At 44.5% G+C, this 26,617-nt stretch overlaps 1 protein-coding gene across 1 annotated transcript in view; it reads right to left on the bottom strand.

Moving 5' to 3' along the window:
- Positions 1–22,551, bottom strand: part of APAF1 (apoptotic peptidase activating factor 1) — a 66,118-nt gene extending 43,567 nt beyond the window's left edge. Inside the window, exons 1-11 of the mRNA XM_061572894.1 lie at positions 22,461–22,551; positions 19,182–19,324; positions 17,898–18,093; positions 16,811–17,008; positions 15,720–15,897; positions 13,730–13,842; positions 9,707–9,838; positions 6,622–6,860; positions 4,898–5,065; positions 2,702–2,827; positions 1,297–1,416 (exon numbers count right to left, since the gene is read on the bottom strand). Coding sequence (XP_061428878.1) covers positions 1,297–1,416; positions 2,702–2,827; positions 4,898–5,065; positions 6,622–6,860; positions 9,707–9,838; positions 13,730–13,842; positions 15,720–15,897; positions 16,811–17,008; positions 17,898–18,093; positions 19,182–19,319 — 1,608 coding nt within the window. The 5' untranslated portion in view covers positions 19,320–19,324; positions 22,461–22,551. The remainder of the gene's footprint in view (positions 1–1,296; positions 1,417–2,701; positions 2,828–4,897; positions 5,066–6,621; positions 6,861–9,706; positions 9,839–13,729; positions 13,843–15,719; positions 15,898–16,810; positions 17,009–17,897; positions 18,094–19,181; positions 19,325–22,460) is intronic.
- Positions 22,552–26,617: the final 4,066 nt, after the last annotated feature.

The following is a 26,617-nucleotide window of genomic DNA, read 5'->3' on the forward strand; positions in this document are numbered from 1 at the left end:
AATCACAATGCGATGCTCAACTTTCAATCTTGATAACTTCGCTTGCGTTTTGACATCCATCCTTGTTTGTGTGGCACACCCTGCCATCCATGCATGATCCAATAATAAGATTACATAAATTTGAAAGTATGTTACATAACACCTCTCGTAATTCTTCAAACGTCAGCATCAGAATATTTATACTGGATGAATCCGAAGAGCTATAAAGCTCTTTTGCACAACCTCAGTGGTCAACTGAGGTCACTTCACTGTGACCAAGACATTTTTTTGTTCATGGGAGATCATTGGACAAGATAATCAGGCGAGGGGATCCAGCTCTTGGACGTGTGTAAGATCATGCTAATAGCAAACCAACGATTGTGTTGAGCAGTAATCTATATATATAAAATCGCAAATCTGTCTGTCTGTGTGTGTGTGTGTCTGTTTGTCTGTGTGTCGCCGGACCATACGCAGTTTCATTGGACGAAATGTGAGGGATTTGCGAGACGCGATTGGTCCGTTTGGTTTTCCACGGCGGTTGCCCCTGGCAACGGGTAGCGACGCATTCGCTGCGGGGTGGACGCCATTTTGAATTCCCGTTAAAAATATGCGCACGCATTAACACACGACTCTGAGGTAAATTCATCAAAGTTTCACGTCCTCTTCACTCCCCCCCCCACCCCAATGTGTGCAATTACTATTATAGGGTCGGTAGATAATACAATTATAGCGATTAGACAGTATTATTGTAGCGCGGGGGGGGGGGGGGGGGGGGTAACGGCCCCGGTACCCAGCCTCAGCCGGGTGGGCAATTTAGGCGAGGCCGGAGGCTCTGCACGGTACTAGGCCTCGACACCCCACCACACTATAGGCCGTACATATTACTGCACAGCGGCCGAGGAGATCGTGGCTGGGGGGGGGGGGGGGGGGCAGGGGTAGCAGCCCATCTGTGTATATATGTAAGGTTATTAAGAAATATATTTTTCACCCGGGCAACGCCGGGTACTTCTGCTAGTATCTTTATAAAATGCATATTTATTCCAATATAACAACAAAACGCGTGCAATTCCCTCGGTTCTGCTTGACTCTTTTAAAACTTCACTTGCAAATTCCAGCTGCTATAGATATGTTAATAACTATAAATTAATGTTGTACCACAATGAGAAAAAGACCCATCCAAACTACACTGATACGGTTTCATAAACACTCCCGGACATTTCCAAGGTCATGGACCCCCAATTGAAAATAGCAGCGAGTCAAGAGGAGGTTGAAGTTCGTGGAGGGAGTGGAGGACTCGGCGACGGTGCGGGGAAGCACCTGGCTCGAGGTCGTGATGAGCTCCTCGTGCTGCAGGTAGTCGTTGATGAGGTGGGCACAGCCCACGACTCGCAGTTTGGCCTCCACCCATTCGAGGGAAAAGAGCAGCTCGCACAGCTCCTGCACGCATGCGCGCGCAAGTTTAAGTGTGCACACAGATTCACTGTTGTAATGCAATGCCCCCCCCCCGCCCCCTCTCAGAGGACAAAAAATAAACAGAAAATCCAGCAGCGTGTGCTCACAGTCATCTCCAAAATTGGCCAAAACGTAACAAAGTTTGAAGGAAATATGCGAGTCCCGGTGTGATCGCAAAGCTGTGGGGCGTGGCAGTGGTTGCTATGGATTATATCATCACTCCCACTTCACAAACCAATCACCGGCCAGAAAAATAACCCCATGCAACATGGCCACCATATCATCATCGCTCCATGCACATCAGTCATTGTGGTCGGGGCAAGTATATGTGTTATTAATGTTTATTATATTTGTTATTAATGTGAATAATTATGTTATTTTATTAATTATCAGTTAACATTGTTTTACTTTGACAATAGAAGTTCTCTCCTCACATCACACGGTTTACTTGCCTTAACTTCCCTTATGGAAAGAGTTTACGAGTCTTAGCTTACACAATTTCTATAATTGCGCAAGTTGTTCTGTACTCTGGCCCCAGCATCTGAATTTTACCTGTTGTGATGCAGTGCATGAGTTAGTTTATAATGCGGAAATACAGTACACAGTGAGCTCAGCAGCAGAGCGAGTGGCTTTCAACCATTAGGTTGCAAATTCAAATGCTGTATTGGCCCATCATGCTTCCAGGGGTTGATAAGATTTTTGTCATATGGATAGACTCATCCCTACCAGTCACCATCTATTGGGGGTATTGGAAACCACAATATTAAACAAACTCATGAAAATATTTGGGTCTGTTGATAATTAAGAAGAATAATGAAAAAAAAAACTGTTATTTCAACCCTATATCGACAACATATCAAAGAAAATCCATGTAAAATGAGGGTTTTTGAAAAGAAACAAGCACTGCCAACTGGTCCGACTATGTCCTCAGACTGTGGAAGCCACTGCTCCGCCGCGCTTTGACGATTGTGACGTCGCCTCCAGGTGAGCCGTAAATACAACACTCAATAAACTCAGCCCAGTATTTCGCCTTGCACTCAGATTTGCACTGGATTCACCAGACAAGACCGCACTATTGTGACCATTATATTAGCTCAAATACCACGTCATTTTGTTCCAGAGCGATTTTACTTGGGCTCGATTCAACTTTAAACTTCTTAGGGACAATTCTGCGCTTTATCCAGCCAACTCTTTAACGCCACTATCAAACCCAAGGCCAATAGTTTTCCTACCCGGCTGCATGGAGATGTCTGTGTATGTGTGCACAAACCTTTTTTTGGCCCGCCTCCGCCATGTGAGTCGCCAGAAAGTAGTGCACGTATCCATCGTCCGGCAAAGAGGAGAAGTTTTTGGCGGAGTGTGCAAAGTAGCGATCGACAAGCTTCGCGTGACGCTTCTGCAAGTGGACAGCATCATCTTGAATTATCACAGTTGCTTTCGTATGGCACTCATTAAAATGCCTCAGCAACTCCATTCGCCTTACATCACATCTCATCTTGTACATTTTCATGGCACCCCTAGTGGCCGCTGTCCGTATTGAACATCTTAACACCTGTTTCATGGCCAGAAAGGGTAAGACCTATTCTTATTTTTCATAAAGCAGAAATAAGTCTGATACTAGGAGGTAATGATTGCTGCTGTGTACAATTCAAATTGAGTAATTTGCGGATAATTTATTCAATTTCGGACCCTGGCGCTGGCACACAATGGCCTACCCTTGCAAATGACACCAGGGGATCTTTAATGTTCATTGTGAAGCAGACGACACGTAGTATTTTATAAGTAACACACTCACAGTAATAACCAGGGTGGCCTGCCGTATTCGAACCACGGCCTCTGCAACAAGTGGTGAACGAGCTACTACAACAACAATACTGTCATTGGTACAGGTTTGTTGTATATTTATTTGACATTATCTGAGCACAGGCTCAAAGTCCCAAAACGTCAGGTGGGGAGCACAAATAGCACAATCAAAGCTGTAATAGATCAAAAGTTAACGCATTTCTTGAATTGAACGAGGTTATCATATAAGAGCTTGGGAACGAACGGAGACGATGATGGGAGGAAATTCCAAAGTGGAGCAGTGCGAGGGATGAAGCATAAAGAGAAGCGAGGTGACCAGCAGTGTGGTGAGTGAGTGAGCGGGCGTGCGGGTGAGTTATTGTGATCTGCAGTGTGGTGGTTGAACACAGCATGAATGAGGCGCAACAGTCAGTCTTGTAGAGTCCTTCACATATACAGGTGTAATGGCTATCTTGATTTGAAGCTTTCGTGACTGCAGGAATCCATACTCTTTGGTTCTTTCGGTAAAGTCACTTAGGTATAAAATAAAATAAATCACGACGTTTCGGGCGCAACACTACTAACTATGTGACTTTACCGAAAGAACCAAAGAGTATGTAATGGCTATGTTAAAATGCAGATATGTGCCAAATTATCCTTATGGCAGTACCCCGGGGTACCAAATAATACAAAATGGCCGAGGAAATTAAATATTTTATTTCTGGGACACTATTTTTTCCAGCGGTGTACTTAACTCCACGACTGGGGCACCAATAAATCCGAAATCAGTGCTACTCCGCGATGTCGATAATGGATTTTTTAGCAATAAAAAATCCATGATTGAAAATTTCAACTTTGAATAGTGCATCGTGTACGGCTCGTCGAGATGAGTCGATTGCCGCATCGCCGACCATCAACAGACTAAAAATAACTGCATCACGGACATTATGCGAGAGCCAGGGTACTATGGTACCCCGGGGCACCGCCATAAGGTTCAAATAAAAAATGCATTACACTGTACAAGCCAAGACAGCTAATTAACCCATCTGGGTGGCACCGAGGAATCAGTCAACTCACTCCAGGTGGCTCAGCAGTAGTGAGCAGCTCGCAATCAGAAGGTCGCGATCAGATCCTAGTGACTCAGCCCATCATCTCTCTGGGTTCAATAAAAGTATAACTACTGATGAAGGAAGCAAACAGCGGTTGTCCTATGGTTCAGCTCGTCCCCACTGTGGGAATGTATAATTTACACCACTCACAAAGAGATGTATACAGGAGATGAGTACCACCTGAATGTTGATTTAAGCAGGTAATCACTTTGACCTTTTAAACCCAATCTCCTACATCATCAGTTTTTATTCCGATTCTGTTCCGATGACGTACAAGTACTAAAGTAAAATAATTTTGCCGGTACCGAGGTTCCCACGAGGCCACACGGGAGGCCATGTCGCACACTTTGGCCTCAGCTATCATAGACTGTGGTCATGTCATTATGGTTCTCTGCAGTGAGTACAATGTCTTTAAAAACAACGACGCTACGCCTCTATAAATAAAATTAACGCTCAACTGCTTGTGCATTCCGAGATTCAGCGGTGAATTGGACTCCACCCTGCAACTTGCAGATGTCTTGGAACGGGAAAGAGTTAAGATCGTCGATCTCTTGGGACAAATGGTCAAGTTTCACCTGCAGCAGAGCGTGGTTCTTTTCCACCAGGAAGTCGTGCTGCAAGTCGTGCAAGGAGTACGTGAAGGTGTCAGCGTCCTCTTGCTGAAAGGCCAGGGACTTGTCCACCAGGACCTTCATTGTGTCCTCCACCTCCACCACATCCATGTCCCACAGCACACTCAGAACCTGCAGGCACACAGCAGAAACTCTTAATTACAGTCACAGTGAGTCACACACACGAGCGGCTGTCTCTGGGGCTCGCAGCCTCTGCGGGTCCGCATAAATTTCAAGTACGGGCGACGTACCAAACCACGAATTGTGGCTTACATGGGTGCCCCTGGTGTCTCTTCCAAATGAGACCATCGCGGTTTCATGCGTTCTCATCTGGTTAATAGATTTTGAATGCCTGTACGTTATCTTAATGTCTGTGTGTCTTTATGCACCCATATCTCTTTCTGTGTCCAAATTTCTCTTGGTATCTCAGTGTAAATCTATTTGCAAGTCCCTCTCTCCATGCTCTTCTCCATCTCTCTCTCCCTGTGTCCCTCTCTTACATATCCATGTCCCTCTCCATTACCTTGCCCGTGTCTCACTTTATCTGTGTGTCTGTATCGCTGTGTGCCTCTCCATGACCATCTTTATGGGATCCTCTTTGCGTGTGTCTCTGCCCGTGTTTCTGTGTCTTTGTCTGTTCCTCTTTCTCCATAGCTTCTCTCTTTCCATCTTCCATTTGTATGACGTGGCGCAGTAACTGCTCAGAGGGTGGTCAGGTTTTTCGACCGTGCTTCAACAATAATCGAGCCTTGTCTCGCAGTCAGAACACTGATTGGTTAGAGATACATGAGCGGCAGGTGATGAAGTGCTACCAAGCTGCACGTGCCGGGAAGTGGATGATCACCCAATAGGGCACCAGGATTACCACCTGGCTCTGGATTAGTGGGACTTGCGCCTGTGGAGGGTGGGAATGAGTCATCGCCAGAACAGGTGATGAATGGCTTGCTCACCATTGGTCGATGTTCCATGCTTTGAAATCAAGCAGCTGATTGTCTAAAACCTTTTGTGCGTGGGTTTTTTTTTCAAATTTTGGAGCACAAGGTCTCCCTCAGGGTTGAGATGGCCACAGTTACCACCCCTCTGGCCTTGTGAAGTACCGTTGTGTGTTTTTGCACGATAATGCGTTTCTACAGTGTAACGGCAAAGTCTTCGAGAAGACATCAAAAATGTTAACGAATATATTTTTTTTTATCAAAAACACAAGCATATCCAATTTACTTGCTGAATGTATTTTTCAAATCCAATAATTAGTTTAGTAGATACAATTACACCAATTAAAATCACACTAGTAAAAATGCACACTTGCATGATTAGACTCTAAAGTAATATATATATAATGAACACTTTAGATGCTATTTTTGCCAAAATGGATAAAGTAAAAAAATAAGCTTGTACCTTTCGGGTCTGACACACTGATGTTTGATTACATTTCTAATTTAAAAGGTCACCCCTTGGCATAACAAATAAAAATGCACGCAGGGAAAATCACCACACTGAAAGTCCATCGCACTGCTCCAATTTAGAATTCCCTCCCATCGCCTCTTTTCCAAAGTTTTATAACATTGCTCAATCAGGGGCACGTGTGAACTCTTATCTGTTACACAACTCTGAGAGGGCTGTTTGTATCCGATCGTTTGATGTGTCAGGCCCTTGTCAGCAAATAAACAAAAATCCTGTGGCCACTGTACCTTTGAGGGTATTTTGGTGTCCTTCTGGAAAACGACGAGGTCGTTGTAGTGATCCTGAAGCTCCACCTGGAGGGCGGACACGCTGATCTCCATGGCCTCGTCCAAAGCATCGTAGTCGTATGAGGACGGTTTCCGAATGCGCTTGAATTGCTTTTTCTGGAGCTGTTTCAGGTAATAGCTCCAGCGAGAAGGAAAGTCCTTGAGCAGGGCCCCAATGAGAGTCACCACCAGAGGAGAACCTGGTCAAAGGAAAACAGCATCAGCCACTCCCCACCAATCAAAGTGGCTGGGGACTGCGATGGGCATAGCGAATCATAATTGATTTTTGGGCTTCGGCCACGTATATGATCTGGCCACATTCTTGTTGTGTAGCCCTTCACCACCCAATATAGCCAAGCATTAATTTGCCACGTGTAGAAGCGTTTTAATGCGCCAATTATTATCGTTTCGGCTCAAAGGTAAATTGGAATAAAAATGTTCATGACCAAATGCGTCAATTTGATATCTAACATTTCGCTTGAACCTGCGGCAAGCATCTTCAGGTCATGAAAAAAGGTGATTATGACGTTCTGGTTGGCGTGTTTATATCACCACATGTTTGGTTACATCACGAAAAAGACATTTCCGCAAGGTTACTATGTTGCCAAACCCAAAATCAATTACAAATCATATTGGCTGCGAAAAAACTACTACGTGTTAGGAGGTCGTGTTTTGTGTTGTCAGTGTAGAGGGCACTCCAAAACGCCAAGGATATCAGTTTACATCATGTGATGGGAGGTTCTTTTTCCATGAGTTCACTTAAAAAAACACAAAGCTGATAGCACCCAGGCTGTTCCTTAGAGTTCAAATGAAACGTCATAATGAAAATTCGATTTGATGAAAAAAAATTCATACAGCAATTATTGTGGAGCCCCTTTCATTTGTCATTGTGTGTGGATGTGCTGTGTGTGATTTTAAATTCTTTGGCATCTAAAAGTCACAACCAGATTTGCTGAGAAAAATTGTATAAGTTTAGAAACATATCTGCTGCAATTTAATCGTCAGGCACCGCGGTGGCGAGATGTTACCCCCCTTGCCTGGTACGTAAGAGGTCATGAGTTCGATCCCGACACCTGTATATTTGGAGACCGCGTGTTGTCTCCCCATGGTCCTCAGGTCCACCAGTGTTGCCATCCACATTTAAAAACATGCACTGAGATGATTTGGCTGCTACGATAAATGTCCACATATGATCACCACTTTGATGAGCTATCACTTGTGGTCAGGTCTCCTCTGAAAAAGAGGTAACAGCTCAGTGGCCTTGACCTGGTTAATAAAATTAATTTACATTTAGTGTGTGGCACTAATGGGTGGAGAGAGTGTATTATACTTACATTCCTCTTCTCTAGTTTGCTTGGCAATGCCATCAATTATGATTGCCAACCTGCATTTGTTCTGTGCAACCATTGTAAACCCTCGCTCCCCATGCAACAAGCGTGGTGCCATAGCAGCTATTTTGAATGTGGTGCCATTGAAAAGGAGCTATTGGCTCAATGGGAAAGCTTCCTACCACTCTCTCACGTTTGTCCAACGACCTTCAAAACATCCCAGTCATTTGTAGTTTTGCCACTTGAAAGTGGCAGCAGGTGTTGACTGGCTCCCAGCTTTCTTTTTGTTTTCTGGAATGTTCAAACTTAATATTTTAAGTCGTGGAAAATATATTCCCTCAGGGACTGTGAGCCGTGTTGTGATTCAAGACATATTTAAATTGTAAATGTGCAAATGCAAAATGAGCGTAAATATTTTTGTAACTGTTCCGTGATTTTCCATTTCTGCAACGGCGGGAGGGGTGGGTGGTGGATCTTGTGTGACCAAAGTTAGCTGAGGCTTTTACCAAGTGAGGTGAGGATCTACGGCTTTAGACATAATTCGAGGCCATTGTGCATCAGCAATTTGTACCACAGTATATTCTATTCATTCTGATGGCACTTGTGGCAAAGCGCTGCTGGTAAATTCAGTACAGTCATCATCCTATGTAGCAGCCATGCTCTATCCACCACTGATTTAAGGCCTCCTCAAGTCATGGCCTTTTATTATGGTCTCTGTGATGCAACGATGCATCGAGGTGCTGCACACGAACTGATGGCATCTCTCCATCTCCATGGTGAAAGCCCTTGTGTCTCGTTCCCTCCGTGGTTACTCTCCCATCTAAACCGCAATTTAGTGCTGAGATGTCATTTCTTTATGAGAACGTCACTTTGCAATTGCATTTGACATCGTGTAGTGTTGTCCGTTTACATATTAGTACAATACTCATCCTATTTCTGTTTCATGTTTCTACAACTTGAGTGTAATTGTACTCTGTTCAGCGGAAAAATAATTCTGCCCGAGCTAACTTCCACTGCAGGGAGTTTATTAATTAACAGCGATTTAGGCGAGTGCAATATTTTATACGTCTTACGTGACAGCTGATTTTGCCCTGATTTCTATTTGCATCATCGCTTCACGTTATTCGACTGGTTTTGTTTTTGTCATTTTGGTGACCGAGGTGATTCTTGTGAATGAGGCTAATCCTGGTCTCATGAGTTCTAACCCAGTTCAACAACATCAACTTGGAACTTGAAATGACTGCAAATCCATCATTAGTTTCATCTAAAACATTTTTATTGGACCCCCCCAATGGCAGCCATCACTGTGTGGCAGAAGTTGACTGTGCACTGGCCTGCAAGTGGGAATTAGTCTGCCAGGAGGGGGCGATGATTACTATGTGTGATCCCAAATTAGTAATTTGCAGTGTAATCTGTCAAATGTGGCAAACTTGGACCATGGCGATGGCACACAATGGCCGATTGTTTGTATGCTGAACTTCTCTCGCGCCGTGTGTAGCCAACCGTGCTATTATAGCAATATGAGTTTGAGTATTTCATTCAAATCCAATAACAATTGCGCGTTAACCTGTATGGCAGCGATACGCACGGCACTGCCGTACCCATGATGCCACACCGTATGTATGTTGAACTTCTTTCGCACCGTATGTAGCCGACCGTGCTTTTTGGAGGTGCTCACAGCGTGGAGCCCACACGTTTGACTCCACGAGAGTGCTTACCTCGGCACTCCGCCACGATGCCTGCAGCCTCCTCGGGGAGGTCCTTGATTTCTCTGCCCACCCACTGCGCCAGCACCTGCAGACATTGTTCCTCCGACAAGCCCTGGTCCATGAACACTCTGTGTTTGGCCCCTTCAGGGAAGATTCAGATCAGGAGTCATCACTGACAAAGCAGCAAGCGGATTAAGTTATATCTGTACGGGGATTGACCACGAATTTTCACCAGGTTCTCTGGTTTCTTCCCATACGTACAAAACAATAATTAATACCAACCATAGAAGCCAGGTCAATCAGAGTAGTTATTCTTTGGTTCTTTCGGTAAAGTCACGTATAAAGATAAAATAATAAATTAAATAATTGCATACTACGATGTTTCGATTGCAACACAAGCAATCATCATCAGGTATAAAAGAAATAGCAACAAAAATTTAACCAGAAAACTATAGACAGACATATAAGCAGACAGATATCACAAAAATACACAAAGAGAGAACACGTATCGGCACAAAGAGAGAGATCGTCTCTGTGACGAGGCCTTAAATATAGAGAGGGGGCAGGGGCGGAGAGAGGGAGGGGGCAGAGAAAAAATTAGCATGTCAATGAGTGGACGACGACGTGGTACGGTACGCAAGCTTGAAAATTAGGAGAAAGACACACTAAAATTAAATAACCTAGCAAAATATCGAAATGTAATGTAATGCAACACAGAGAGTCGGTCAACACACATAAGGCCTCGTCACAGAGACGATCTCTCTCTTTGTGCCGATACGTGTTCTCTCTGTGTATCTTTGTGATATCTGTCTACTTATATGTCTGTCTATAGTTTTCTGGTTAGATTTTTGTTGCTATTTCTTTTATACCTGATGATGATTGCTTGAGTTGCAATCGAAACGTCGTAGTATGCTATTATTTAATTTATTATTTTATCTTTATATGTGACGTTACCGAAAGAACCAAAGAATAATTCCTGCAGTCACGAAAGCTCCAAAATTAAGATTAAATCAGAGTAGTGTTTGACTCAAGTGCTCCATTTCAGGGCATCTCACTGAATGAAGTTCTGCTTACTGGACCAGACCTAACCAATAGCCTCCTATGAGTGGTACTCCATTTCAGGAGAGAGCCTGTCGCTCCAAAAGCCGACATCGAGTAGATGTTCCACTGTTTCATGGTTCAAGATGAAAACGTCATCAATGAAAATGTTAAATACAGGATGAAGGTACATGTCTTTGGTAATCGTGCATCACCCGCAGTAGTAGCCACCTCTGGACTCAGCAAGACAGCACAAGAAGGAGAACAGGCATGCAGTACGGACGCCAAACAGTTTGCGGTCTTAAATCCTTGCCTACAAATGCAGAGGCCATGGATCTGCTAACCTGAGGCTCCACAAAATAGCATCTAACAGTGCTGATAGTAATGGATGCATTCCCTTCAGACGACCATGCAAAGGATCTAGAGGACTTAGATCTCGGTGTCGACACACTAAAGATTCAATAGAGACTTGGGGGGTTCAGCTGGGACCTCAAGATGGACACATTTCATATTCCAGGTGTCAGTCGATGAAAAACCATAAAGCCAATGCCATTGTCCCATCAACAGTGAACAGCCTCTATAGTCCACCCTAATTTGTAGCTTCAGTCACCATACGAGGGAGGTTCTTGCTTTAAGAGCTTTCTTCAGATTCACAAGACTGGGATACCCCACGACCCAATGAGAAGCTACAACAATGGGAAAGGTGGAAGGATTCCCTGCAGGCTCTCAACCAGCTCCAGATCCCATGTCCCTACACCCTTAACTCTATTATTTGGTTCTTTCGGTAAAGTCACGTAGATAGAAAAATAAAAACTAATAATAAAGAAACAAAACAAACACTAATGTAAACGGTAGCTTGGTTCTTAATCGGAGTGAGTCTACTGGAAATCTATAATGTAGACTGTAGCCTGGTTATTAAGTTTGGTGAGTGTACTGGTAGTCTATAATGTAAACTGTAGCAATGGTTAAGCTGGGTGAGTGTACTGGCAGTCTATCATGTAGACTGTATCCTGGTTCTTAACCTCGGTGAGTGTACTGACAGTCTATTATGTAGACTGTAGCCTGGTTTTTAAGCTGGTGAGCATATTGGTAGTCTGTAATGCAGATTGTAGCAATGGTTATTACACTGAGTGAGCGTACTGGTAGTCTATAATGTAGACTTATTACTGGTTCTTTGAGTAATACAAATAAAATAAAAACCAGGCAACAGTCTACATTATAGACTGCCAGTACACTCACCGAGGTTAAGAACCAGGCTAGTCTACATTACAACCTGCCAGTACGCTCACCGAGGTTAAGAACCAGGCTACAGTCTATATTATAGATTGTCGGTACACTCACCAAACTTAATAACCAGGCTACAGTCTATATTATAGATTGTCAGTACACTCACCAAACTTAATAACCAGGCTACAGTCTATATTATAGATTGTCAGTACACTCACCAAACTTAATAACCAGGCTACAGTCTACATTATAGATTGTCAGTACACTCACCAAACTTAATAACCAGGCTACAGTCTACATTATAGACTGTCAGTACACTCACCAAACTTAATAACCAGGCTACAGTCTACATTATAGATTGCCAGTACACTCACTCTGATTAAGAACCAAGCTACAGTCTACATTAGGGATATTTATTTATTGTTTTTCTTCTTATTCACTTTTTTTATCTACATGCCTTTACCGAAAGAACCAAAGAATATGAATTCCTGCAGTCACGAAATTTTTAAGTCTAAATTTAACCCTTAACTCTCTTTCTGAAGCTCGGCGCAGAGGGATCTGTGTCTTGAGATGTCTCAATGAAAGACATACCAGCCGTGTCTTACTTAAAAACCACAGATGCCACAGGAATGTACCACATACGGTTCATCCTCGGGAAAGTCAAGCTGGCACCACAGCGAAGCTGCAACAGACCCCGTTGAAATTGTGGAGCCTGGATCAGACACAGAGATCCGCCCTCAAGTCTCACGTACATTGCGTGCTCCAACAATCATCGGGACCACTCGACTCTCCCAGGAAGTTCTTACAACTCTCATGGCCGAGGTTTCAGCTATCGTCAACGCGAAACCTCCGATTCCCGTGTCTAGTGACTCAGGAGTCGCCACTCATCCCGACTCCTGCTAACTAAATATTAAATACTCACAAACACAACTGTCGGTAGTTGCAGAACATGTTTGCGAACAGAGGCATTCAATAGATTTTGATAACGTTGAAGTATTGTGTAAAACGAATTATTACTGGCCAAGGCTAATGCGAGAATCTATTAAAATTGAGAGAAATACAAATAACTTTAACCATTCTGACAGCTACAGGCTTAGTGCTGCTTGAAAGCGTATGAAGTAATATAACTTACAATTGTATGCCTTGTAAAAGGCATCACATACGAATTAACTGTGATTAACAATCATTGTTATATAATTACAATAAAACCCCTCTACTCTCTGCACCTGTTTGGCTCACAATTATGACTTTATCTTGCTCTATTTAAGACCGGAAGCAGGTAGATCTCGTAATAATTCTGGCAAAATCGGCTGATGAAGCTGGATGTAATTACCAGCGAAACGGCAAAGTACTCAAATTGTAAATATTGTAGATTTACTCTCCAACACACTGATGTGCTGAACTCGTAACTAATTGGCACATTTTCTTTACATGACAAACCTTACTAATCGGCTGTGTCGGGTGGCGGCGGGTTAACTACACGTTGAAACTTATGCGATCTAACTCAAAAAACCTTAAATTTCGATTTAAAGCTTTCGTGACTCCAGGGATTCATCTTTTTGGTTCTTTCGGTAAAGTCACGTAGAAGGGACATAATACATTTTATTATTTTATTATTTCCCTTCTACGTGACTTTACCGAAAGAACCAAGAAGGTCAAAAAACCTTTATTGTGAATAATAGTGGTCACGAAAGCTTACATGTCAAACTGCTGTTTGCACGTGTGTGGGCTTGTCAAGGCTGTGGAATAGTCAGTGCCGTGTCTTACCAGTGGCTAGATCAGTGACACTGCTGTCTCGTGAGGTAAGCAGGACGCGGCTATGGACATCAAACGCCTTCACCACACGGCTATCCCAGACATCATCGAGCAGCAACAGGCACCTGCAGCCACAGCAACAACAACAGTTGCCATTCGCAGCGCTTGATAAGGGGGACTCGGTTATCGGGGTCAAGAGGGGGGAAGATAAGATTAAGGGAAGGTGACGAGAGTTGGGGGAGGGCGGGGAGGAGAGACTGTGGGAAAAATAATGAGGGTGCTGCGAAGTTCCCGGGAACCTGGATGGGAACTTAACAGCAGTGGACAACAACGCTGCCTCTAGCATCTGTAAGAGAAGGAGGAGGATCAGGGTGTTAACATGAGATGGGAACTGTGGGAGGGGGTCAATTTGACAGACAGCGGGAAAAGGAATACCAGACCAAGGGGACAAAATAATACATTGAGCGACAACTTAGGGGGTTTTAGCTGAAATTTTGGTCTTGATAGATGGAAATGCCTCTTGCATAGCCAAACAAAGTTTATTGAACTACGTGGTGAATAGATGATGTTAAAAAGCATCGGGGCCAGGCACAGACAGCATCACACTGTAACACAAGTCTACAGTGCTTCGACTCAAGCAGTGTGTTTCCCTGTCGCTGGGCTGCTACCCCCCCCCCCCACCCCCAGTGTTGTCACAAAAGACAGAGAGGGGAGCCGCGGGAGGTCCGTCTCTCCCTATGTCTCTTCCCTCACCAACTCACTCGCTTTCCCCATGTCTCTCTCTTTAAATATGTCTCACTCGCCACGTATTTCTCACTCTCTCACTCACTCTCCCCGTGTGTCTCTCTCTCCCCGTCTCACTTTCCATGTGTCTCTCACTCTCTCCCCTCGTCTCTCTCTCCCTGTGTTTCCCTCTCCGCATGTCTTTTTCTCTGCATGCTTCTTGACAAACTCTTCATTTTGATTTAAAGCTTTCGTGACTGCAGGGATTCATATTCTTGGTTCTTTCGGTAAAGTCATGTAGAAGGGAAACAATAAAATAATAAAAATATAAAAAATAAAATTCTCACGACGTTTCATTTGCAACACAAGCAATCATCATCAGTTGTGAAACCCACCGCAAGAAAATTTTCTTGCTGTGGTTTTCACAGAATTTTCTTGCTGTGGTTTTCACACTTGATGATGATTGCTTGTGTTGCAATCGAAACGTCGTGAGAATTTTATTGTTTTATATTTTTATTATTTTATTGCTTCCCCTCTACATGACTTTACCGAAAGAACCAAGAATATGAAACTCTTAATTCTTCGTGTCTCTCTAGATCTCTCTATTCATGGCTCTCTGCTATCCTCTCGTCTTTCTCTTTCCTATTATCTCTCCTCCCACGCCTCTCCTCAGGTCTCGAACTTAGGGGAATCTGACTTAGGTTGCCAGATTCATAGCGCACAGTGGTAACCACCGCACCACTACTAAATAACAAACTATTTTTCGTTTAACACGTAGGCTTTCACGACCAATATCATCCATAATAGAGGTCTTTGGGGTTAGATCGCATACATATATAAACGTGTCATTAAAACCCGCCACCACCCGACATTGCCAACTAGCACGGGTTGTCACGTAAACAGAACATGCCAATTCGTTACAATCTGAGTATTCAAATTGTAAATCTCCAACACACCGGTGTGCTGTACTAGTGACAAATTCGCACAATCTGTTTACGTGACAACCCTTATCAGTTGACTGTGTCGGCGATATAACCCAAAATACCTCTATTATAAACTATTTTACCAGGCAAGGCCCACTTGAACTATGTAGCTCTTTTTCAGAAGCTACATGGCCACAAACAATCGCTCAAAAAAGTGGCTTATCAGGTGGAAAATGTAAGCAGCAGCCCAATACTGTAAACGCGTGATGATGATTCTAAACGCGGAGGGAAAAACCGGACGACCCAGAGGAAAATCCTAACAAAACCTGACACTCATGCTGCCGTGAGGCGCTCGCCTGGGGTGGAGTCGCGTCAGTATAAGCCTCAGCGTGTCCTTGGCCTGCTCGAGGTTGTGCAGGTCGAGCCGCTCTCTCTCTGGCTGCAGACGCTGGCACAGGTTCTGCAGCTTGATGAGGAGCGTGGGCTTATCCACCTGGCCCACGCAAACCCAGAAGACACCTCCTGGGAAACACTCTGCACACGCGCACACACCGCCACACCACACCACGGCATTGCTACGTGCTCACAGCTAGCACTCAAGTGTTTAGGTGTCATCGTACCCAGATCCTACAGCTGTTGCATAGTAGACACGCGCCCTCCTGAGAATAATACCAGCTCCCACCATCTGCTCTTAAGTCTTCCCTTGGTCGCCGGACTCATGGAGACCACTCCAGTGCCTGCCTCTGCAATCGACCCTCCCCCCATCCTTCACACACTTCCCACCCAGCAAAACCGTGTTTGGTTACATCATGGAACCTCCTTTGCCAGTACCAACATATGAGAATAGGTTTTCCCCTTTTTTCTGGCAACAAAACAGGTATTAAGATGTTAAAACACCTTTTGGCGTCCTCTGGTCGAACATGAGAAACCCTATTCTCGTGTTTGGTTAATTATCTCTACAACAGTCACCTGCCAAGCTCTCTTTCGGCCTTCTGCATTTGCTTGTCCTGGCTTGCCACAAAATTTCCAACATTCATATCTCAGACATCTGTGCTCAAATGCCAACTACTTTTGGAGCCTTTCCATGTATAGCGCCCTGTGAAGGATTGTTTAAGGACGCTTTATACATTTTGATATTATTATAAGATACAGCTCTGCTTCAAATAATCTTCTCTTTACACTTACCTCTTTTCTCTTCTAAAGTCGTTTCCAAAGTCCATCAAAAACCTGTCATGCTAAAGCAATATGCCTCCCAATTTCCTCTTCACACCTCCCTGCATTACGGACATAACTGCCCAAGTATAAAAACTTCTCTACCACCTCAATCTTTTCTCCTCCTACTGTGTAGTATTTTATGGTTAATTAATTAACCGAGGGAGGGTGGGGGCCTGCCAAATTAGAAACGTGAACCTCTGCAACAAGAGGCACTACCGCTGGGCCCACGTACCTTTCACAAGCTTTGGGTCCCTCACTGCTTCGGCTGCAATGACCGACTTTCCGCAGCCGGCCATCCCGTGCAGCACAACCCACCCTGGCGCTCCGCGTAGCCCCAGTAGCGCCTCACGCACGGCGCCCAGCTGCTTCGTACGCTCCACAAACACCACGGGGCGCTGCGGCACGCCACCCTCCCGCAGCATCATCTCAACTGGTACGCGCACACACGCCGTTACATTAACCGCATTTCACAGCACGTTATTCAACTACTTCGTTGCAATTTAAGGCATTTTTTTTCTCATATCTCTAGTACCTCTGTGATCACAACGTATAGATCTTTGGTACGATTCACATTTTGGTGGAATGTGGATGTGTTCGTCTGTGAATCTGACACTGGCTTACTCCTTGAAATGTTCTCAGCATGAAAGGAGCAGAGTTCATGCTCTATTCACCAAAAGTGGGAAATGCGAGTTGAGGCAGGCACAATGTTATTTTTGTATCATCACTAAACCATTACGTAACCACCACAAAGGCCTCAGATCCTGCCAGCTTACAGGTGTCAAAGTTTTAATTCAAGCATAACAAGACGTCATCATGGCCAACAACCGTGGATGCTCCCCAGCTTTTAGTTAGGGCAGTGGTTAAAATGTAAATACGGAAGTACCGCTTTTAAACCTTTACACCCTTTAGCCCAGGTTCATTTTCGTTTCCCTCTGGAAACATCGCACTATAGAAGTAGGAACTGTTCTGAAGAATGCAAGTGTACAAGTCTGGTGTTCTGAAAAATGCCGGTACGGCGTACTGTCAAAAACCTGTAAATTTCCACCATTGATTAACGGCAAATAAAAAACAACGAAGGGTTTCAGTAAATTTCAACTTGAGAAATGTGTCATGTAACCAGTGCACACTAGCCACAGCATTTCAACAGCGATTCATTTTCTGGGTAGACGCATTATACTCAATTTTGTGATGACTAAAAACAAAATGCACCTTTGGAAGATACAGCAAATCTAACAGCACAGTGATCCCTGGAAGACCCACGTGCCCAATTCTGAGTGCATCCCAACCATGGACCGAAATTGCTGCGATGGGCAACTTACAGGCACTGGAGCCACATTTTATGTGATGATCAGGTTCTTCGGAAGGAGACATGGGGATGGGCAGGAAATCTTGTAGCAATGCAGCCAGATCAATGTAGCTCTCTTTCACCAGAGCATTGTAGAATGAGATGACTGCGTAGTTGTCCTTGTTCAAGAGCAACTTCAATAGTTCTGATGCCTGTACTTGGCGGGCAACCTAGGCAAATATAAACCACTTAAAAAATCATAAAAATATATTATACTGCCTTGATAAAAATCGACTACACGAGTTTGCTTGTTTTTATGGACTATCACAAAAATTAAAAACATTAATGTACAAGACATGAACAATATATAAATGCCACTCTCCCTGCTCACCTATCTCAGTGAACAAAACCTCAAGATAGTAAAAGGTGAAATTTTTATGCTCAACTAATTCATGAAATTAAAGTATACCGTTTACATTTTAACGGTTTCCAAATAAAGTTGAAAGCCTTAATGAGTTAGCTCTGACCGTCCATCTGTCTGTAACTGTGCGGCACGATTACTCTTAAAACGATGATTCGATATGAGTGTGAGTTTATTTTAAAGTTGTGTTGCTAATAGGGACCCTGTTCGTGTATCAACCAGAAAATTGTATAATCCTGGTTGGGGGTTGACTCAGTCCATCATTCCTACCTCCGGGATCAATAAATGCGTACTACATTGCAGGGAAGTCAACGGTGGTTCTCTCATGGAATGTCGAATTGTCATCACTGGCTCAGGGCTGCAAATGGGAAATGAACACCGCCTTAATGCTCATTTGAGCAGAAAAGTACAGCGGAAAGGAGTCTTAAGAACACAGATTCAAAACTGGTTTGAGATAGCAGCGGTACAGACGGTTCAGAAACGTCACGGACAAACCACGAGATTGCAGATTCACTGAGAAAGATTAGCAGGGAACAAGTGATTTGTTACATGCAAAGAATAGTGAAGGACTGCAGAACTGTTACGTAGGATTGAGAGCCCTACGGCCGTAAACAGCTGACGCTCCGTGTCTTTGCTATGCCGGTCAGAGGCAGATATATAAACTTCCCAAGGAGGGTGGGAGGGTCCTGAAATTAATACAGCTGGTTACATAGGACACTACGTTAAAAAAAATGTATTCAATGAATAATCTCTGGTGAATAGAAATAAAGTAGTAATTTTCTGAGTCTTAAGGGAGAAATCGCCTCCATCGCTCCCGCCCCCCCCTCCTCCTTGACTCAGCCACTGGTGGCTGTGTGGGCTGTGCTTCGTCTCAGGCTGCCGTGTCTGTGTCATCACCTGCGCTCGCAGCTGCTCCTCTTCCGCATCGGTGAGCACGCCGTCGCTCACCAGGTGGTCGAACAGCAGCACCGGCTTAAGGTCGCGCACGAGGTGCGTGCGGTGCTGCAGCAGGCCGCTTCGAGTCCGCTCGTCCATGGCAGCTGCAGATCGACACACACATCCACGCATACGACACGTCATCATCATCACTATCATCAGCCATGGTGAATCCACTGCTGGATGAAGGTCTCCCCGAACCACTGCCACTTCTCACAATCCTACGATGCAAGAGTTTACCCAGCAACTACAACACGACTTAATTTCATCGCTCCATCTCCCTGGTGGACGTCCATCGGATGCATTCCTTTCCTTGGTTGCCACTCCGTTTTTAAGCTCGACAGTGGTCCATCGTCCCTTCAAGCGACTCATCCTGCCCAAGCCCACTTTACTTCTCTTACCGTCATTAACCTGCACATGTTCTCCAATACACGTGTAGTGAGTCCAACTGAGTCGCAGACGTTGCCTTGGGAGCAACACTATTTATTTCACCAACTCAACATAACACAACCTACACTTGGGTGTTGAATGTCTATCTAGCCACGCTAAGGCAGAACTAGACACAGTTCGCTATCCCGGCCCGGACCACAAGCTGGGTCCCAGACCGCATGGCTAGAGGCTTCTTTAACCCGACGTGGATCTTCTTCACCAGCAACCCAAAGAACCCCGAGCCCCTCACGGGGCCCCGTCATATCCCCCCGGGCTGGGGTTGGCTCCGCCCTTCGCCCCGCCCACCTTCCAGATCTCTCGCTCTTTCCCGAAGGCTCCCGAAAGCTCTTTTATACCACGTGACCGCCTAGCGGTCCCCGTCCACTAGTGGCCCCCCTCCAATATCATCCGGTCACGTGTCGGCAGGTCAACCAGCGTATCATGCCCCAACATAACCCTGGCTGGCTGACATTCCCTCTCGCTCCCTCACCGGCTTCGTAAGTCCAGCACCACACAGTGACATTCACAGTCACTACACACGTACAGGTATTCCTCGATTTACAAAAAAGATGCATTGTTCAAAAAGACATGGCTTTTGCCATTAATTTAATACAAAAAATGAGGGATGTGTCATTCCAACTCGACTAACCTAAAAATATACAAAAAAAAATCATCAAAATAACTGAAATATTAAAACGATTAAATAATACATTTTAAAACAAAATTGTTAACTTTTTCAGGAATCAAAAGAACAGCATGATTGAATGACTGGAAAGGTGATGTGGAGGTGTTATCGTTGCACTTAGGGATACCATGACACTTTCGCGGAAGGATAATGCAGCCTCCCGGGTGGTTCTCATTTGATCTCATGGCACATGCCATATGAAATTAAGTAAACGCGGAAATGTGATTTCGTTAATCGAAAAGTGTCCGTAATTTTCAAATTGCGTTAATGCTCAATTTTGTAAACAAAATATTCGTAAATTGAGGGATACCTGTATTGCTGTCTGTATAATTTCAAGCATTACATCTCTCCATGCTTCTTTGCAAAACTCTGTCGTTTGTTCCATTTTTGTTATGCCCATGTTTAGGACCTATATGTCAGAGCAGGTAGTACACATTGAAGAATTTTTTTTATAGGCACATTTGTATCGAACAGGAAACTCGAGACAAGGCTTAGGCAGCAAGAAAACTATGAGATGAATATTTTCGGGGCACAGTGCACAATGGGCCGAACCAATTTATGGAATTATCACCCTCAAGAACGACAAAGCCGACGGTTTCGACATTCTGGACAAATCCCGTTTTAATTAATAATATATAATATAGGGTAAAGCACAATCCACGATAACACGTGAGATGCGTACGCAGGCTGAACAAAGACTGAGGCGCGTGGGTAGCACCTCGGAGCATCCAGCAGCATCCCAATGCCTCGTGTGATGCTACGCCGAGGCAGCCGTAAAACCTCGCACGACGTAGTTCCGTTTGCTCAATCGCGTTATATCCAATTCGCATCCGCGTTATAAAAAAGTGTTCCCTAACATATTCATCGCGTTATATACAATTCGCGTTATGAAAACACGCGGCACTATAGGAGAACGGTCTGTACTGAGCTCACAACAAGAACAAGGAAATCAAGTGGCCGCTAAGATCCGGAGCAAGCCAACTGCGTCAGTGTATTCGTGTCTGTGTGTGTCTCTCCGTATGTGTCCCCCACTCCTATGTCAGTGGTATGTCTCTGTGTCTCCTGATCCGTTTGCTCAACTCTGCATGCATGGACATGAGAGTTGAGAGGGCCGGTGGTGGGGGCTGACGGGAATCTGCCGGAATTATGCACCGCGGAGTCAAATGTGTTCGTGGAGTCAAGGAACTGTAGAGCTGAGTGTCATCGCTTTTGAAGTTGGCAGTCGTCATTGAAGATGGAGTAGATACACCAAGGAAAACAAAGCGCAACGTTATATTGTGCAATACAACAGCACGGCGAATACCCATGCAGAGAATACAAGGAGTACGCACAGTAAACACAGTGCACACACAGTAAACACAGTGCACACACAGTAAACAAAGTGCACACACGTGTACACAGTACACACACACACGTGTACACAGTACACACACACACGTGTACACACACACACATGTGTACACACAGCACACACAAAGATCCCCCGTAAAGCCTGAACAGACTGTCAAGTGACCAATAAAGGCCGGCTCGGCACACGAGGGGGTGGCCGGCCAACACCACACAGTACAGTGTACACACACACACAACATACACCAATTTATTTACCAGGTAAAGCCCACTGAGCTGTGTAGCTCTTTTTCAGAAGCGACTTGGCCACAATTGATAGCTCACCGAAGTGGCTTATCATGTGGACACTTCTAACAAGACTGTTGGGGCAAGCGCCGTCAGCGAGTAGCACCAATGAAGGGCGACACGGCACACGAGGGGTGGGTGGCCAGCACAGCGCGCACAGTACACACAGTGTACACACACACAGAGTACAAACAGTGTACACACACAGAGTACAAACAGTGTACACACACACACAGAGTACAGTGTACACACAATGTACACACACAGTACACACAGTGTACACACACACAGAGTACAAACAATGTACACACACAGTACACCCAGTGTGCACACACAGTACACACAATGTACACACACAGTACACAATGTACACACACAGTACACCCAGTGTGCACACACAGTACACACAATGTACACACACAGTACACAATGTACACACACAGTACACCCAGTGTGCACACACAGTACACACAATGTACACACACAGTACACACCGGACTCGCTTCCCAGTTGCAATTCCACTTCCCGCTCGCGCCGCGCTCCCAATTGGTTGCTTCACAATAACTTTATTGAGTTACTCTCACGTAACTTTATTGCTACAGCCAATGATAACTTTATTGAGTCACTCACGTAACTGGGTTAGGGCGGTCGCGGAAGAGCTCGCTCGCGCCGCCATCTTGTTTAGTTCCTTTATAGCCCTGACCCTGAAGACATCTTGTTTAGTTCATTCACAGCCCCATGGTGTTCCTGAAGCATTCTTGTTTATCTTCTTGGTTCTTTCGGTAAAGTCACGTAGAAGGGAAGTAATAAAATAATAAAAATAAAACATAATAAAATTATTCTCACGACTGATTATTTGGTTCTTTCGGTTAAGTCACGTTTAAAGATAAAATAATAAATTAAATTAAATAATAGCATACGACGTTTCGATTGCAACACAAGCAATCATCATCAGGTATAATGAAATAGCGACATAAAATCTAACCAGAAAACTATAGACAGACATATTAGCAGACAGATATCACCAAGATACATAGAGGGAGCAACACAGGAACCAGAGAGGGGTGATCATCTCTGTGGGGTGGCCTTAAATAGACAGAGGGGGGGGGGGGAGGAGGCAGAGAGAGGGAGGGGGTTAGAGAAAACATTTGCATATCAATGAGTGGTCCAAAAACAAGGTTCTGCAAGTGCGATGACACGGCAAGCAAGTCTGAAAATCAGAAGGACAAACTAAAATTCAATAACCTAGCAAAATATCGAAATGTAATGTAATCATTTACTGCAGTCACGAAAGTTCTAAAATTAAGATTGAACCACTTCTACGGGGAAGTTTTGAGCTTATCCTTTTTTCTCTCTCTCTCCTCTCTGCCTGTGTCTTCTCTTTGGAATGTTCACACTTCAATTCTAACTTAGCAATCTTTGAAGTACGTAATCAACCAGGCTATGCGTTAATTGTGTGTTGACCGACTCTCTGTGTTGTATTACATTACATTTCGATATTTTGCTAGGTTATTGAATTTTAGTTTGTCCTTCTGATTTTCAGACTTGCTTGCCGTGTCATCGCACTTGCAGAACCTTGTTTTTGGACCACTCATTGATATGCAAATGTTTTCTCTAACCCCCTCCCTCTCTCTGCCTCCTCCCCCCTCTATCTATTTAAGGCCACCCCACAGAGATGATCACCCCTCTCTGGTTCCTGTGTTGCTCCCTCTATGTATCTTGGTGATATCTGTCTGCTAATATGTCTGTCTATAGTTTTCTGGTTAGATTTTATGTCGCTATTTCATTATACCTGATGATGATTGCTTGTGTTGCAATCGAAACGTCGTATGCTATTATTTAATTTAATTTATTATTTTATCTTTAGACGTGACTTAACCGAAATAACCAAATAATGTTACATTCCCTGATGTGTTTTAATAGAAACATTTACATTTAAAGCTTTTACATTAAAAACAACTCCCTACCCCCCTCGTCGGCGGCTCTCCAGCCGAGCCAGGCCTGGGATTCTCTCCCCCGCTCGGGGTGTATTGGGCGGGGCTACAGCGGCAGGGGGCGGGGCTACGCGGGGCTGGGCGGGGACATCGAGATGGAGCGGAGCCACGGGTGGCCGGGGCGGGGTTACGCGGGTGGAGGGCGGGGCCACGGGGGCGGAGCGGGGCCACGGGGGACCGGGGCGGGGTCAAGCGGTGTGAGGCGGAGCTTAGCGCGATGGAGGGAGGGGCCGTTGGCGAAAAGGGGTGGAGTCTACAGTCGAGAATACAGTACCGGGGGCGAGAAGGCGGGGCTAATAGTGATAGGGGCGTGGCCGACGGCGCTGCATATCGTGCAGATTGTTACTGAAGTACCGGTGAAGACGCTTGACGCCGAGGTTGAGGCACACGTATATTTATTTCACAATACGACAGTGGGCATATACACACTCGAGGGGGTATCGGCCCCCTCACCCGTATAACTCGGGATACACCCCTAGCTAACTCTGTCCTAGCCCCGGAATCCTCCACTAATGGGCTAGGGGAGGCTAACTGGCCCGACACTGGTAAGTCGGGCCCGGTACCCGGAGTTCCAGACCAGCTCTTACAAGAGCACCGGCTCTGGCTTTCGGGACCACGCCGCTGGCATTTACACTAACATCTGCTGCTGTAACTTCTTCTAATGCTAAACGAATTCTGTCTAGAACTAGCTTAGCTCTTATCTCAGAGAAAATCATTTCCCTTATCCCCCTCCCTTTGATGCTGCTAATTCTGCATAATGCACGGGCACATGCAGTACTAATCACACACCTGCATTTCCCATAAATATGCTAAATTCCTCTTGATATGCATATTCTTTTTTCAAGGCGCCCCCTTTCTTCCCCCCTTCCAACCCAGCTTATATACATGCTCCAAGCGCGTGTGCTGTTTCATTCAGACGCTGTCGCCTCGACAGACCTGGTTTTCACCTGAGGACGGCTACTTGCGTTGTGGCCGAAACGTCGTGAGAATATCTTAATTTTAGAACTTTCGTGACTGCAGTAAATGATTATTTGGTTCTTTCGGTTAAGTCACGTCTAAAGATAACATAATAAATTAAATTAAATAATAGCATACGACGTTTCGATTGCAACACAAGCAATCATCATCAGGTATAATGAAATAGCGACATAAAATCTAACCAGAAAACTATAGACAGACATATTAGCAGACAGATATCACCAATATACATAGAGGGAGCAACACAGGAACCAGAGAGGGGTGATCATCTCTGTGGGGTGGCCTTAAATAGACAGAGGGGGGAGGAGGCAGAGAGAGGGAGGGGGTTAGAGAAAACATTTGCATATCAATGAGTGGTCCAAAAACAAGGTTCTGCAAGTGCGATGACACGGCAAGCAAGTCTGAAAATCAGAAGGACAAACTAAAATTCAATAACCTAGCAAAATATCGAAATGTAATGTAATACAACACAGAGAGTCGGTCAACACACAATTAACGCATAGCCTGGTTGATTACGTACTTAAAAGATTGCTAAGTTAGAATTGAAGTGTGAACATTCCAAAGAGAAGACACAGGCAGAGAGGAGAGAGAGAGAAAAAAGGATAAGCTCAAAACTTCCCCGTAGAAGTGGTTCAATCTTAATTTTAGAACTTTCGTTACTGCAGTAAATGATTATTTGGTTATTTCGGTTAAGTCACGTCTAAAGATAAAATAATAAATTAAATTAAATAATAGCATACGACGTTTCGATTGCAACACAAGCAATCATCATCAGGTATAATGAAATAGCGACATAAAATCTAACCAGAAAACTATAGACAGACATATTAGCAGACAGATATCACCAAGATACATAGAGGGAGCAACACAGGAACCAGAGAGGGGTGATCATCTCTGTGGGGTGGCCTTAAATAGACAGAGGGGGGGGGGAGGAGGCAGAGAGAGGGAGGGGGTTAGAGAAAACATTTGCATATCAATGAGTGGTCCAAAAACAAGGTTCTGCAAGTGCGATGACACGGCAAGCAAGTCTGAAAATCAGAAGGACAAACTAAAATTCAATAACCTAGCAAAATATCGAAATGTAATGTAATCATTTACTGCAGTCACGAAAGTTCTAAAATTAAGATTGAACCACTTTTACGGGGAAGTTTTGAGCTTATCCTTTTTTCTCTCTCTCTCCTCTCTGCCTGTGTCTTCTCTTTGGAATGTTCACACTTCAATTCTAACTTAGCAATCTTTGAAGTACGTAATCAACCAGGCTATGCGTTAATTGTGTGTTGACCGACTCTGTGTTGTATTACATTACATTTCGATATTTTGCTAGGTTATTGAATTTTAGTTTGTCCTTCTGATTTTCAGACTTGCTTGCCGTGTCATCGCACTTGCAGAATCTTGTTTTTGGACCACTCATTGATATGCAAATGTTTTCTCTAACCCCCTCCCTCTCTCTGCCTCCTCCCCCCTCTGTCTATTTAAGGCCACCCCACAGAGATGATCACCCCTCTCTGGTTCCTGTGTTGCTCCCTCTATGTATCTTGGTGATATCTGTCTGCTAATATGTCTGTCTATAGTTTTCTGGTTAGATTTTATGTCGCTATTTCATTATACCTGATGATGATTGCTTGTGTTGCAATCGAAACGTCGTATGCTATTATTTAATTTAATTTATTATTTTATCT

Source organism: Lethenteron reissneri, chromosome 7 (genome assembly GCF_015708825.2).
Source record: "Lethenteron reissneri isolate LAM-NWPU_2019-01 chromosome 7, ASM1570882v1, whole genome shotgun sequence".
In the NCBI taxonomy this organism is placed as follows: Eukaryota; Metazoa; Chordata; class Hyperoartia; order Petromyzontiformes; family Petromyzontidae; genus Lethenteron; species Lethenteron reissneri.